The sequence below is a fragment of the Vicia villosa genome, linkage group LG5 (assembly GCF_029867415.1).
Source record: "Vicia villosa cultivar HV-30 ecotype Madison, WI linkage group LG5, Vvil1.0, whole genome shotgun sequence".
NCBI classification, from domain to species: domain Eukaryota; kingdom Viridiplantae; phylum Streptophyta; class Magnoliopsida; order Fabales; family Fabaceae; genus Vicia; species Vicia villosa.
In genome coordinates, this window is record NC_081184.1 from 135,183,475 (window position 1) to 135,200,671 (window position 17,197).

General features: G+C 35.3%; 1 protein-coding gene across 1 annotated transcript; it reads left to right on the top strand.

Moving 5' to 3' along the window:
- Window positions 1-10,839: 10,839 nt before the first annotated feature.
- Window positions 10,840-13,555, top strand: LOC131607436 (uncharacterized). Its single transcript, XM_058879439.1, has 4 exons — window positions 10,840-11,231; window positions 11,548-11,743; window positions 12,252-12,956; window positions 13,166-13,555. Exons 1-4 carry the CDS (start codon window positions 11,074-11,076, stop codon window positions 13,334-13,336), a joined length of 1,230 nt encoding a protein of 409 aa, XP_058735422.1. The 5' UTR covers window positions 10,840-11,073; the 3' UTR covers window positions 13,337-13,555.
- The last annotated feature ends 3,642 nt before the right edge of the window (window positions 13,556-17,197 follow it).

Here is a 17,197-nt window from a genome sequence, read left to right on the forward strand (position 1 = left end):
AAATTTCATGCAACTGTTGAATGCAGTATAGGGCAAGCAACAAAAAAGATTTGGAAATATTGATCTGGGAATTATCGTCCTTAGAGATGGAGAGATGCCATTCAACAGTTTCTATGGTTTCGAACTTTGGATTGAATGAGCAAAAAGTAAACAAAGATATAGACAGGAAAAGAATAAACACATTCTTAGAAGAGAAATAACTTATCAGGAATGTAAATATATTCACTATTCACAAACATACACTTACCAACCCGTTATACTCAACCTACGATACTCATCTATGTCATCAAGTATCTCTCATATAAGCGTCCATCTCTGGAGCACAAACGAGATCATCTCACAACTAAGGTTATCTCTAACGCGAAGTCGTGAGAACATCCGTATTCTCGCGTCGGCGATCTCTCGTGCGCCGCTCAAACACGAAAGCATTAAGTACAGATACCCACAGTGAATGCTAGCTCTAAATATATCTCTAGAGTTCAGAACCAACAGATTATCATCCTAGATAAGGATTCAAGAAGTTTATCTCTAAAGCAACCCAAATCCCCGGCATAGAGCAAAAATCCATAACAACATCAACACATATTTGTAAAACAAGTTAAACATAACATTATAATCGGTAAATATACATAAGATTCAAGTAAATATACAAACAAAACCCAACCAAAGAGAAATACACAAAGAAGAAGAGAAATGAACCGAAAATCTTCCGGTTTGTCAGCTCCGTTCGACGCTCAATCCACCCCCGATCATCCGTATGCAACCTCCGAAGTTGTTTTCTAAGCTAATCTACCCTAAGAATGAAGGTTTGATGATTTGGGAACAATTACCCCAAAACATAACCTAAAAATGTGATTTTTACCCCTATTTAACGAGCTGCTATCTGTCATGGTCGCTCAGCGAAGGTACTCCCGCTTAGCGGCTGACAGCAAAAGTGAAATCTTGTTTTCGCCATAAGTTGAGAACCGTAACTCCGAATTGCGCCCGGTTCGAAGCGTTGGAAAGCTTATTCAATGCTCTATCCAATAATGAATGAGTGGAAACCAAAATGATGATTTTGGTCATCCTTATTTTGAGCCTTATTCTTTGATGAATTGGTAGAATTTGCATTCTTGAAGCTTAGCCTTTGGTCTTTATTACTCAATGCTCCAAAGATGCATGAATACCTATAAAATGAATGGAAAACTATTAATTGGTATAAAAATGAATCAAAAACACAACTATGCACATATTTACACAAAAGTTAGGATTTTATTACAAAAATCATAAGAATAGAATCGATAAGTGCCACAATTATATACTCAAAATATCGACATTTTGGCACTTATCAAACTCTCCCCAACTTGAAACTTTGTTTGTCCTCAAACAATGTCAAATAAATCAAAGAATCAAAAGTGATAAACCAAAGAATTGTGAATCAACAAGTTTTGAAAGCCAAAAACAAATGTATGGCTCAATACAAAAACGTATAAACAAAGTAAATACTTACCACTATACTACAACGACAACATGTAAATGAAACTAATCTTAAGTACAAAAATCATGCAAAATATTCTAAACCAATACATGTTATCTCATGAATCACACATAGCAAAATTTCATCAATGGATGAAGAACACACAAAGGTGAAGGACTTTTAACACTCATCCAAAAATCTTGCAAACAAAAGATTAAATTATGCATTCATCCAAAAATCACATTGAAGATACAAAAGCAAGAATCACAAGGGCTTTTCAAGGTTGTAATGTGGCTTGGTTAATAAACAAGGGATAAGTCCTAAGGCTAATCGAAACAAAAACTTGCCTAAACCTAAGGGAGTGATCAATCCACCAAAGATTCAAACAACAAAACCTCGATTAAACTTCTTTCTTATTCCAAGTTTCTCAAACCAATCACAATACTTATTAGCACAATTAGTCGCTTCTCTTTTCTTTTTTGTTTTTCAAAACTTTTTCACTTTTTTTTTTCTTTCTTTTTCTTTTCTTTTCTTTTCATTTTTTTCTTATTTTTTCTTTTCAACCACATAGCAACAACCACATAAGTAGCAACCATTTCTCTCCCCAACTTAAATTCAACCATACAATCATATGAATACTCCCTACTTTATAAGGCAAGGTAAAAATTCATACAAAAAATCATGGTTAAGGGTTCAAGAAAACAAAGAATCAATCATCCATGCAAAAATGAGAACTAAACACTCAAAAATAAGTATGTAGGAAAAACTACATGGACATTGACAAAAAGGCTCAAAAGGGTTAACAAATGATCACACACTCAAAAGGTGAATTGACTATTTGGTTATGGTGGTTGTGCTCAAAATGAAACAAAATGCCTTGATCCTTTTCATGATTTCATAAAATCAACATAAACAAAAGATTAAGCATAATAAAATCTAGTTAAAACAAAGATTGTGGCCTCCAGCATATGTAAACAATGGAAAGCTTCCTCACATTTATGGTTTGGGAACTAAAGTGATTCAATCAACAAGCAAGTAATGCAAAAGAATAAATGGCATGGTAATTGTACAAATGAAAAGTTTCCTAAACATGTTATGCTATAGAAAGCGGTAAATGAATACCTTGAATGATACAACTTCAAAAATAATATCCTACCATACATCCGCAAGTTGAAACACTCAAGCTTCAGAAAATCACCTAAAAAATCTTCGAATCACCGAACAAAATTTGAGTACAAACAACCAACAAAAGAATTAGAAAAACAAAACTAATATATATTACTAATTAGCCTTGGTGAAAGTGGGAAAAATGAGTGAACCAAGTGGAATAGGAACCCCACTGGTACAAAGCAGGAAAACAAAATTCTGCTATGCTCGCTTAGCGGAGCTAGGCTCCGCTTAGCGGACACAACAAAACTCAGAAAAATCAGAACTGCACCATCTGTTCTAATCACTCCCCACTTCACCTAAATTCCTCATAAACAGAAATATAAACAATATTTACAACCATTTACGTCGTTAACTCGATGCCTTTATTGTTTCCCTGTTTGGAAAGTAGCCTCCTCTCGTCATGCCATGGTGACGTCTCACCGCACAAGCCTAAAGAAAGTGTCCTAACCAACCACTCAACAAACATTATGGGTACAAATATATACAACAATTATACGAACATAAAAGAAAACGCAAGTATACAATTATTTACACAAACCAACACATATACACAATTATGGAACACAAACAACTATTATCATACAAAAAGAGAAAAGTTGGTGAATGTTGGATTCACAAGTTAAAAAGTGAAGATTTTGAATAACAAACTAGTCCGATCTCAACGCGTTTCACCAACATTCACCAACAAAAGTATACTTGTATGCAAACATATACAAGTAAACCTATATGGTGAACATAAACAAGTAAACATGTACAAGCAAATATATACACGTGAAACTATACAATATATACGTTATATACAAAGCTCAAAACTATATAAACTATTGCGATGCAATTCAAGCAACCATCCCCGGCAACGGCGCCATTTTGTTGAATGCAGTATAGGGCAAGCAACAAAAAAGATTTGGAAATATTGATCTGGGAATTATCGTCCTCAGAGATGGAGAGATGCCATTCAACAGTTTCTATGGTTTCGAACTTTGGATTGAATAAGCAAAAGGTAAACAAAGATATATACAAGAAAAGAATAAACACATTCTTAGAAGAGAAATAACTTATCAGGAATGTAAATATATTCACTCTTCACAAACATACACTTACCAACCCGTTATACTCAACCTACGATACTCATCTATGTTATCACGTATCTCTCATATAAGCGTCCATCTCTGGAGCACAAACGAGATCATCTCACAACTAAGGTTATCTCTAACGCGAAGTCGTGAGAACATCTGTATTCTCGCGTCGGCGATCTCTCGCGCGCCGCTCAAACACGAAAGCATTTAGTACAGATACCCACAATGAATGCTAGCTCTAAATCTATCTCTAGAGTTCAGAACCAACAGATTATCATCCTAGATAAGGATTCAAGAAGTTTATCTCTAAAGCAACCCAAATCTCCAACATAGAGCAAAAATCCATAACAACATCAACACAGATTTGTAAAGCAAGTTAAACATAACATTATAATCGGTAAATATACATAAGATTCAAGTAAATATACAAACAAAACCCAACCAAAGAGAAATACACAAAGAAGAAGAGAAATGAACCGAAAATCTCCCGGTTTGTCAGCTCCGTTCGACGCTCAATCCACCCCGATCATCCGTATGCAACCTCCGAAGTTGTTTTCTAAGCTAATCTACCCTAAGAATGAAGGTTTGATGATTTGGGAACAATTACCCCAAAACATAACCTAAAAATATGATTTTTACCCCTATTTAACGAGCTGCTATCTGTCATGGTCGCTCAGCGAAGGTACTCCCGCTTAGCGGCTGACAGCAAAAGTGAAATCTTGTTTTCGTCATAAGTTGAGAACCGTAACTCCGAATTGCGCCCGGTTCGAAGCGTTGGAAAATTTATTCAATGCTCTATCCAATAATGATTGAGTGGAAACCAAAATGAAGATTTTGGTCATCCTTATTTTGAGCCTTATTCTTTGATGAATTGGTAGAATTTGCATTCTTGAAGCTTAGCCTTTGGTCTTTATTACTCAATGCTCCAAAGATGCATGAATACCTATAAAATGAATGGAAAACTATTAATTGGTATAAAAATGAATCAAAAACACAACTATGCACATATTTACATAAAAGTTAGGATTTTATTACAAAAATCATAAGAATAGAATCGATAAGTGCCACAATTATATACTTAAAATATCGACATTTTGGCACTTATCATCTTGTTTACTTCATATTCAACTCTTGTAGTCACTACACACCTCAAATCTCGATCCAAACATTAATGCCTCTTAAGTTTCAAAACAACCCAACGGCGGATGACATCCATTCATACATCGAATAATTCCTCTCACGATATCTCATATACCTTGAAACATAAGCCACCACTTGTCGATTACGCATTAATACACTTCAGCTCAAAATCACAAACCTAAAGAAACCCTCTTCCTTTAACCAAAGCTCACATTCAGAGAACTTCGCATTTAACTCCCTTCTCTTTCAACATTGATAGCATAATCCTTAATGTTCAGCATGTTCCTTGTCACTATTAGAATCAAAACATCCTCAAAACATTACCTCATAGAACCTTATTTTCTTCTTACTCAACAAAACATGCGCGACTTTATGACTATACACACAGACAATTGAACCTCTTCTCATATAACTCCTCAATTCGACTCTTCAACTTCTCCTTAGTCTCTTTACACGCTACCAAGTTAGTAAGACAAGTCTATCTCGTCCAATACGATCTCATCTTCTATCAACAATAGATTAAGGGTGATCAAGTCCTCAATTTGTCGATAGACAACCGACAATCATAATGAAAAATAAACCATCGTTACTAAACCATAATAGTGTTCCATCAGAACTCGCACTCGAAATCACTTAAAACACCAATACCCAAAATCTCTCTTAAAGTTACAATTACTTGTTTCAACTCCAAACAATTCATACCAAAATTCTCATCAAATTGGTCTAGCAGAAAACAAACTAAATCAATCCCAAAATCTCTACCAAGATGCTCAACGGATAATTCAAACACGCAAAAGAAGTAGAAACAAAACCATAGCAGTTGTATCAATAACCATACTTCTATGCATAACAGATAAAGCAAGATCCAACTTCACAGCACAATCCAAAGAAATGAAAGAATACGTTGCACTATCATCAATAATAAAGTACGTACCTCAGATTAACCTCTCCTTAGTAGTGATCTTAGCACCAGACAACGCAAGTACTTTTCCTTTCGCTTGTTCCCTCTTTGGCTTATCACATTTGGTACTAATGTGCCCTTGCTGCTCTCCACAGTTGTAGCAAGTCACACTCAAACCAATTCTACACTTGTGTGCTTTGTGACCAATCTTGTTGCACTTGAAACATGTCACAGGATTCCTATCACAATCAACGGCACGATGACCTTCAATACCACATCTGAAACACTTAAGTAGAGTAGGAGTCCCTCCCCCACTTAGCTTCTTGCCAAAACCAGGTTGTTTCCTCTTGTTATCATACGGTTTCCCACGGAAATGTCATCCCTCTCGTTTCAACTTTAAAAATCTTACATCTTTCTTTCTACGCACATCTTCTGGAAAATAGTTTTCCAAAAATGTATCACGGAAAAGAGTCCAAGTAACTTCCATACCTTTCTCTTCAAATCTTAGCACAGTATAACTCCACCAATCGTCAGCTCCTTTCGTCAGCATGTGGGTACCAAACTGTACTTTCTGTACATCAGTGCAACTCACGAGTTGAAAGATCTTCTCAATTTCTCTCATCCATGCTTGTGCTTTGTCCGGTCAATACTCTCCTTCAAAGATGGGCGGATTGCACCTTTGGAAATCTCCAAAAGCACGAAACTCATCCTTTCCTCCATAACCAACACTCTCTTGTGGTGTTTGTCCAATCGCACCAGTCCACCTCTTCACTGCCTCAACATTCATCTCACCATTTCTTCCTGCAGCCATTGTCCTAAGACATCCAACAACCAAACCAGACAAAACAGTATCGATTGTGTTAGATACACAAATCAAAAACAACGGGACAAAAGACATTAATAACCTTGACCAACTGGTCGACCATGCTCTGATACCACTAATGTAACACCCCTTTTAATACCCCAAAATATTTAACATATAATCAGAGTAATAAACATGCATATAAACAAAAGGGCGTCACATCGATGTTTTCAAAAACTAAAAGCTTTCAAAAACCAACATCATTCATCATCAATATACAATACACCTGGTCATTTAGATTAACACGTTTCAAATATCTTAAATCATCAAGAATATGCATTCACAGCAGAAAATAATGAATACTCATGTATTTCATAAAATGATTCATGTCCCATACCATGATCATATCTTAATAATCCTCTCAAGATAAAATAATATCATAATCAGAACATTTGGCTTAAAGCCTCTCAAACAACAAGTAGCCAAATAAACAGGTTCATAAGTTGTAACATAATACATAACCAAATAAAAACACGAGTTCAACACGCCTAGTCTACCCAGTGTTACATGACCAGAGCATTGACTCACTACTTAATGATCACACAAACTCGGAAGCTCTCCGACTAAATCTCGTACGAGCTACTAAACACCAGAACCTGCATGTAGCCAAACGAGGGCAACATTAAAACAGAAGGGTGAGAATACAAATCATTATGAAGAAAGTATAATAAGATACAATGGTTAAGATCAACAATTATAGGAATTTATTATACCATGTCTAATCATGTAAAATAATACAATTCAAAATATTCACATATATCAAGCATTCAAAAAGTATAAAGAGTATACTATTCCAATTCCAATACTATATTTCCAATTATACACACAACCATAATTATCACATATTCACACATTTAACCAAGTATGTATCCAAACATCACCCATTTAAATTGTCAAACTCATTTACATATCACAACTACATCAATTTCACATATTCAATTACCGCATAACTCTAATGTGACGCTATGCATGTGGTACCGCAATGTGAACCCAATGTTTCACCGCTTTCCGATTCAATATCTAGAATCCAAGCCACGCTTCCGATCCGGACAAGATCAAAGCCACCACGTATGTTTCCAATTAAGGATCAACGTATTTTACGTCTATTTCCATTCAAGGATCACCGTCTATTACCATGTGAACCCACAGTTTCACCGCTTCCACAATAAAGCCGACTATGTCATGAATGAATGTACAATTACCAACCAACTATGCAATTAAGATTATCTAATCAATCTTAACTTACCGCATACCCATAATAATTCAACTCTATGAATTATATATCAAATTGTACACAACATTCACAACACATTGATATCAATCCACATAATAGAAACAATATTCAATTATGATTCACAAAATACAATTAACACTAGTAAATCATACTATCTCATGTTAATTCATATTGCCAACAAAATATAAGAATATACTTCCAAACCAAGTATCAATTCATTAGTATTTAGCCAAAAATACGATTACGGTCAAATTCTCAATATATCGTACTTTACCGACAAAACCGAATAATTAATCTAATTCCAAATTTATTCCAATCAATTAAACTTATTGAAATTAATTCAACTATTAAGTAAATCAACCAATTAATAATTACACTACATTAGCTCCAATTTACTATTTCATTTTCTATTACAAAACCAACATTTTAATATAAGAATATTCAAATCCACACAATTTCGGTCGGTCCGTAAAATATCACAATTTCAACAAAATAACACTACCACATTAATCTACTAATTAAACTTAGCTACCACGTAAATTTTCATTAAATTCCGGACAACTAATTTTACCGCTTAATCCGGCTATTTCGATCAAACGGGACTGTTTTACATTTCATTTTATTTTATAGCGGTCACTGTTTCATAATCTCACTATCCTACTATTTATACTATTTTCATCTCATAATGTTTATCTCTATTATATATTACCATCATTGTATATATGTATCCTAATTAATGGTAACTAATATGAAATTAATAACAAGCACAAATGTGATATAGAAACAAAACAAGTTACAACATACAAATCATGAAAACGTAAAAGCATCATGGATTAAAAGGGAGTTAAAACAAGTGGGACCCATGACCCTTATTGGCACCAGCCGTCTCCCACGTGACACCGTCACAAGCAGCTTCAATTTATTTTCATTTCATTTCCAGATTTTATCAAACACACAGCAATTTAACATTTGGTTTTCTTTAATCGAACAATAACAACAACAAACAACCAAGAACAGCATCTCAAATGCACAATATTCATGACAGATTCTAGATTTCCAGCAACAAAACCTAATCAAATTGACCCAATTATACTAACCCATAATAATAAAGATTCTCCCCCTTACCTCTTTGATTCTTCAAACCCTAGCTCTCACTTGTTCCCCTTTTACTCCTCTTCTCCACCTTTTATTCTCTTCTTTAAAATTCAGCAAATGAAATGATAATGTTATGTCTACTCTCCTCAATCCTTACTATCTTATGTCATATTGGGCTTAAAAAATAACACCCCCTATTTACTTTTAACTCTAATAAATAGGCCCAAAAATATAATCTCTTAATATCTCTATTTAGTTCAATAAACTAAATAAACACCCATACACACAAAGTTAATTAATTCAATTAATTATTATATCTCATAACAATTAAATAATTATTTAACGCACCAAGTAAAATAAAATAATATAATAAAATAAATACGGATAAAATCCTCCAATAATTCAATGTCTCATATTTCCGGTCTAATCTTAACTACTCGGAAAATTCCCAAAACACTAAATATTAATTCATTAATATTTCTAATACTAAAAATATTAAAATTTTCGATTAAATATTGATTCGCTATCCCGAACTAATACCGACTAAATCGTCCCAAAACGCGAAAATTTCAATGAACATCAGAAATGACTAAATTAAGCAAATAATTATTAAAAACACCAAATAATATAATTACTAATATAATTAATAAAAATATTAACAAAAATCGGGATGTTACGCATACCACTCCGAACAACAACAATTCAGACAGTTCAACCCGTTCCAAACTCAGTCCCAACCACCATATCAACATGACTACCATCATGACAACCCCTACCATACCCATTCCCAACCACTTTTGCAACCCCATAGTCAACCACCTCACCAAAACTGTAGGTCATTCAGCCAACACAACGAGGTTGGTTCATCAAGACTCCAACTAAGTCCCGACGAGGCTCCAACTGATGAATATGACCCCCGCGACCTTTTAGTGTCACAATCATCTCACCATCGTACCTCCTTTGGGTTTGCAGCCCCAACCAATCAATTTGACTTCTATCAAGGTAGTTCAAGTGCCGCTGAGTGCTACCAACCAGAAATCGTGTCTGAACCTACTCCCCCACCATAATTTAGCACATTTGAGGGCTTGGGTAACCGACTTTACAACAGTCGGTTTCCGGGACATTATGGTGACGAATTCCTTGGCAGCGACAGCCGGGACATCACAATGCCAGGGCCGTCTACACAGACGCAACTTGAACCACAAAGAGGAAGGGAAGGGGAAGGGGTGGTCCTAGGGTTCACGGAGGCAATACACGTCCTCAACATGTTATACAAGCACCTAGATGCGAAACAGATGGGCATTTTGGTGATGATAGACACTAGGTTTTATTTATTTATTTTCGGTTTATCAATTGTTGTTGTCGTTGTATCGTGTTGTTCAAATTAATAAAAAAATTTATTTCCGGATTTATTTATTTCAATCCTTATTGCAATAGCTGGTTTCGGTAGTTCAAATGGGTCCCCAATTATTACTTTAAAAAAATGAAAAGAAAAAAAGGTAAAGCCCACATAGGCGCCATTTTAAATGACTAACCTAATGTGGGCTACATGTTTGCGCCAATTTATTTGGCTTGCATGCATGCGCCGTTTTGAATGGCTACACCACTAAAAGTTCACACCAATGCGCCAAACACTTTGGATCCTCTCCTTCAATTTTCTCTCCTTCCCTCTCCATACTCTCTATCTCTCTCTTAATTTCATTCTCTCTCTTTATTATATTTTATTTTTTAATGATGAGTGAGAGTGAGATTAAGAGAGAGATAGAGAGGATGGAGAGGGAAGGAGAGAAAATTGAAGGAGATGATCCAAGTCCATGCGCCAAATGGTTTAAAAAAATGGTTTTTTATGTATTTTTTTTTTTAAAGATGGTTATATAAATTTTTTTTTTTCAAAATGATGCCCCACCTAAACGAGTGAGAAATTCAAAATCCCCCCAATCTCGCGCGTTTTAACTCCGAAACATCATTCATTTCGGCGTCGTTTGGATGTTTCCCCTTCTTCTCCCACCACGCATCAAATTCTTTGCGATCTTCCACAAACCCTAATCCCCTCTTCAGATTCTTCAATTCCCAATTTCAATTCCACTCTCATTCGATTGATATACTGTACTGTATTTGGGGATTTTAGGGTTTGCGACGATGAACGCAGGTGACCTACACAAGGTTTGGGAAATCAAAGCTCTGAAGAGAAAGCCAGGGGAAGAGCAAGCTCACAAGATGTTGGAGAAGATTGCCAAACAGGTTCAGCCCATCATGCACAAACACAAATGGAGGGTCAAACTTCTCTCCGAGTTCTAGTAATTCATCGTTTTCTTATTGATTTCGTTTTATTTTTGTGTTTGCTTTTAATCTGTAGTTAAGAAAAAAATAAGCAATAGATTTAGGGATAGTAAAGTTTTCAACTTGCAGTGAAAATCACTGTTATTTCATTTTCTTATTGTGTAATGCTTAGGATTACAGTGTATTGGAATCTGGTTTAGGGAGAGGAATATGTGCATTTGCATAAATGTTCTGAATTGTGTTTTCAATGTGGCAAATAGTGTTAGTGAGTTTGTATTTTGATTTTAAAATTTCCTGTGGAATATGACTGAGAACTTGTTTAAATGATTGTAGCCCAAACAATCCATCTCTTCTGGGATTGAATGTTGGAGCTGGTATTCAGGTTAAGTTGCGGCTACGGAGGCCAAACAGGGATACAGACTTTTATCCATATGATCAAGTTTTAGATACGATGCTTCATGAGCTTTGTCATAATGCACATGGTCCTCATAATAGCAGCTTCTACAAGCTTTGGGATGAACTTAGAAAGGTTCCATTTTTTCCTTTTCCCTTGATTCTGTTATATGCTATGCAAAATTTCTTGCCTTTTGAAAATACACACATTTTTTCAGACAATTGCCTCGGGGATTGAAGGTGGGTTTTATTTTTCAATATTATTTCTTGTTCACTACTTTTCTGGTTTAGGCTGTAAGTTTCTCATTTTCCTGCTACACTGACATATTGTAGCTACAGATTTGGTTAACAGGGTTATGATCTATGTACAAAATACTGAAGTTCCCAGATTATTTATTCTAGTTGATTTTTACTCTTTTGTTCGTTGAAAAAATTATGAGCTTTTTTGTATCATTTTTTATTAAGTAAGAATCTTAAAAAATGCAAATAATGATGATAAGCAAACAATCTTGAGTAATTGGTTAGAATACCAAACAGTTGCTTACAGCTGTTAATTCTAAGAAGAAAACTGTGTTTCTTTTTTTAGCCAATTACTAGTTTTGCTTATTTGTTGTCCATCTATCTATGTCACTAATCATGCACAGGAATGTGAAGAGTTGATGTCTAAGGGGATAACTGGCTCTGGGGAAGGGTTTGATCTCCCAGGAAGGCGCTTGGGTGGCTATTCTCGTCAACCTCCACTCTCATCTCTACGTAAAACTGCACTTTCAGCTGCAGAAAAGAGATCAAAGTTGGGATCTCTTCTTCCATCTGGACCAAATCGTATTGGTGGTGATAGTGTTATAATGAAGGCACTTACTCCAGTACAAGCAGCTGCGATGGCTGCAGAAAGAAGATTACAGGATGACTTATGGTGTGGTTCCCAATCATGTGATCCTTCAGATCATGGAGATGGTGACTATGAATCTACTGAAAACCGTGTAAACAAGGAGATGATTGTGGGAAGCTCAAAACCAACTGAAAATTCTACTCTAGCTTTGGTTCCGACATCTCGAAAAAGAAGCCGTGGCAAGGATTCAAGTTTACCACTTCATTCATCTAGTAACCATAAATTTGTTGATTTGACAGAGGACACACCAAAAAAGGGATTTGTCAATGAAAATCAGTCTGAGTCTCAACGAAGAAGTTTTGGATTAGAAATCACTCCATATTCTCAATCGAGTTCTCAAGCAGGATCTACTTCTGCAAACTTACCAAGTTCATCTGGGTCACTATCTGGTGATGATAGAACACTTCAGTCTGAAGAAAATGCAATGTGGCAGTGTCTGACATGCACTCTGTTGAATAAAGTAAGCAAAAAACTATATTGCTTTCATTCCTTACAGTCATTTTGTTTACATTGTGTTACTACTTAGTATACTAAGTTAGGGTTTGTTATTGTGTTCTTGAAATAGGGATGCTACTTTTATTTCTTCTATAAAATATAATTAACACTACCATACTCTTGTAACATATACTTCCCATTCTAATGCATGTGAATTTTTCCTGATTGATGCAGTCATTAGCCCCTATATGTGAATTGTGTGGCACACAACAGCCGAGAGATGTTACTACCAAGCACAACACTTGGTCTTGTAAATTTTGCACGTTGGAGAACAGTGCGAAGTTGGAGAGATGCTCAGCCTGTGACCAATGGAGATACTCGAATGGCCCCAATCTTGGCCCTTGACAGAATCATTTAATTTGCTTCATGGCTAAATATAGATAATCTTTTGGCATTGGTCTTCACAAAATTGAAAATTGTTCATAGCCATCAATGTTTTGCATCCTTGGTTTTTATTTTCTGTATTCAGCAATGAAGTTCAAATTGGTGCTTGCTGTACCTTATTTTATTTATCTATCAATGTTAAAGTTTGACATTGATATGAAAAGTTCACTAATTTGGCCACCTTATTTTGAGTTTTGAAATTCTCAATATTCTTGCTATTTTATTTTCATGTTCAGTTTGTTTGGTGTGCTCAACTTGGCTCACCCACATTATGTGAAGAAATCATGCAGAAAACGTTAGCTCTGGTAGTAAACATGATAGTTATTCCGTGGCTTACATGTATAAAACTCATGTGATTATCATCTTTGATTCTAAGTCTATTTTAGCTCAAATCACTAATTGATACTATAAAATTGTAAAACGGTCTCTAGGAAACAAGTATTTAAATATCTAAGCTAACAAATAACACTTATCTTATCTATTACTAGAGTCCATACGGCACGTGAGTGCCCCGTCAGTCCGTTTTTTTCGGTGTGGATACAAATATAAACAGTATTTTTTATGGGTTGGTTTTTCATTTATATTTAATTATTTATAAAATAATAAAAAAAAATAGAATGAAAAAGAAATAAAAACTGCCATAAATAATAAAAAAATAGAATAAAAAAGAAATAAAAATTGCCATATAATTAGTAAAGAGAAGTTAAAATTAAAAAAATAAAATTGAAAAAGATATAATTAGAAGGAAAATTGGCTACACCAAAACTATATGTTACCTTTATATATTCTTATATTATTAATGTATTTATAAATAACATTCTTAGAGAAAGAAATAAATATTATTATATTATAAATAAAGAATATTAAATAAAAAAATATTTTTTTATTAAAGTTAATATTTCAATTTCTAATACATTAAATACACACGTTTTTAAAAAAATTTGTCACTTTAACCACTTAAAGAGTGCCTCAAGGGCACTCGTTAGTATTTCGAGAAATCATCTTACCACCCCCAAATTGTCCTTGGCACCCTCCAAAAGTATTGAAAAGACCAAAATGCCCAACCAAAATCATTTACCAAATTTTTTGAAATTTACGGAGAGCACTGGATTTTTTTAATTTTAGGGCGATACCGAAAATTTGAGTTGCGTACCGGAAATTTTGCGAAAATAAGAAGTTTTCAGTATTTTTTCAATATTTCCGGTACTTTCTACCGGAAATTGTGAAATTTCCGATATTCTTACCGAAAATTTTGAAATTTACGGTATTTTGTACCGGAAATTTCAAAAATTTCGGTATATTTATGAAATTTTAAAAATATCAGAAATTTCAAAAATTTCGGTATATTGTCAAGTACCGGAAATTTTGAGATATTTGAAATTTCCGGTACTTAATATTGTTTTTTAAAATTACATTTTCCTTATATTTTTATTTTTTTTCCAGTGAGGACTAGAGGCAGGGATGGTACAGTTACGGGTCGGACAACCGATAGAGTAGAGGCTCGTGCTAGGGCTGATGCCGATGAGGCTGGTACGCCAGTCTTATAGGCTGGATGCGTTGCTCCGACTGGTTCTAACCGGAAACGGAGGGCAGAGGAGGCGTAGGCGGGTAGGGGGTTCCGTGCACCTCGGCGCCGGGGTGGTAGAGCTTCCACTGCTATGGCCGGGCAGGATGAGGTTGGTCAGGTTGCTAGGGTTGAGGTTGTTGGTCGGGAGGATGTTGCTAGGGTTGGGGATGTTGTTCGGGAGGTTGTTGCGGAGGATGTTGCTAGGGTTGATTCGGTGGTTGCTAGGGTTGAGCCATAGCAAGCTAAGGTTGAGTCGGAGGTACATGTTGCTGATGAGGTGGTGGTTGAGGAGCGGGTGACTGTGGTTGCTGAGGAGGTGGTGGTGCATGATACGGACACCACCACAGGTGCATATGTAGAGCCATTAGTACACACTGATGAGGCTTATCCAGGAGGACCTTCTGACAGGTCAGTTTTGACAGCCTATGCTGACCATGTCTCTTTTAGGATATGACAGGGAGAGGTATGTAACATTGCTTAATTTTTATTATTTAATTTGAATTATACTATTGTGGTTTAATTGCATTTTTTTAGTTGTATTTTTTTTGTTACAGAAACGTCCAGTGCTGAAGCTCACTTCTCACTGGTCAAAGTTGAAGAACTTTTCCGAGGGACCGATGCTTAAGGAGGTGGCGAGGATAGTTTGGGAGTTCCATTTGTTGGACTTTGCTGGATGCTCCCTGACGATGTTAGACGCCCCTCTATTATCAGCTTTTGTAGAGAGATGACATCCGGAGACATCATCCTTCCATCTTCCATTCGGGGAGATGACAGTGACTCTAGATGATGTCACTGCCCTGTTTCACCTTCCGATAGTTGGTACATTTTTTACACCAGTTCATAGGGACCAGACGACGATGCTGCAGATGGTGAGGGATGCGTTAGAGGTTGATGAGCTAGATGTGCTCAAGGAGTTTGGTGACACTCGGAGCTTTCACCTCAGGATGTCTTGGCTGAGGAAGGTTTATCAGGAGCTGGTCGATGCGGGGAGGTACGAGGCTACCGCTAGGGCGTACATGCTACATCTAGTGGCATGTACTCTAGTTGGTGGCATTGATCATTGGTTTCAGAGTCACATCCTCAGCTCCCCCCGTGAGATCATGGATACAACCGTTGCGGTTTAGCAGCCTCGGCAGTGTCATGATGGATACTTGGGGTGGTTCCTCAGAGAGTGTCGCACCCTAGGGCCAACCCCACATCTGCCACTGCATATGATGTTCCAGGGCCTTCAAGTGCCAGGGCTTCTTCATCACCACCTCCACCTCCCGCTGGTGACCAGGACAACCGCCTGCAGTACATCGCAGTTCACTTGGATAGTCTCATGGGCATGGGCGGTTCTAGTATACGGCCAACTTGGACAATTGCCCAGGCTCGGTCCGGCCCAATTTTTTTTAGTGTTCATATTTAAAAATAAAAAATAAAATTAAGGGTTAGATATGTTTTTTTTCTATAAATAAATGAGTTAAAGGTCCTTATAAATATATCAATTTTAGCTTTTAGTCCTTATAAAATAATATTGATTTTTAGTCCCTATAAAATTACTTTTGCATGCAGTTTTAGTCCCTCTACAGGGACTAAAACTGCGTGAGGGACTAAAACTGCGTACAAAAATAATTTTATAGGACTAAAGTCAATATTTTTTTATAGGGACTAAGAGTCATTATTGATAATTTTATTGGGATTAAAAACATATTTAATTCTAAATAAATTAACATTCAATTTTAGTCCTAAAAAAATTTTCCTACAGAATGATCCTTTTAAAGTTTTTTCTTAAAATTTTTTTCTTCAATGAATGATTCTTTTAAAGTTTTTATGCATTTTAGTCTATGTTATTTTTTAAAATTTTGAAAACTGTTTAATCATCCTTTAATTTTTAAATAATTTTTTTATGCATGTTTAAAATAGTGTAAAATATTTATTTACCAAATTTTAGAATTTTTTAAAATGAGAAGAAATAAATATGAAATTTTCTAATTTTAAAAGATAATGATAAAGTAATTAAAATTTCGACTTAGAAATTAAATTTTTAAATTGTTTTCAATGAATTTTTTAAAACGTTCTAAACATGCCTTTAAAATAGTCACTCAAAAATACAATTAGTTTAACAATAAGGACTAAAACTACATGCATAATAATTTTGTAGGGACCAAAATATGCCATATGATTTTATAGGGACCAAAAACTAAATTTTGGTATTTTTTAGGACCAAAAACTTATTTGACCCTAAAATTAAAAAAAATCTTTTTCAAACTTAA

Excerpts from the sequence above, each read along its gene's own strand:
- LOC131607436 (XM_058879439.1), top strand. The coding sequence starts at position 11,074 with ATGAACGCAGGTGACCTACACAAGGTTTGGGAAATCAAAGCTCTGAAG. Across the intron at positions 11,232-11,547 it reads AAACTTCTCTCCGAGTTCTA|CCCAAACAATCCATCTCTTC; the intron begins GTAATTCATCGT and ends AAATGATTGTAG. Across the intron at positions 11,744-12,251 it reads TTTGGGATGAACTTAGAAAG|GAATGTGAAGAGTTGATGTC; the intron begins GTTCCATTTTTT and ends AATCATGCACAG.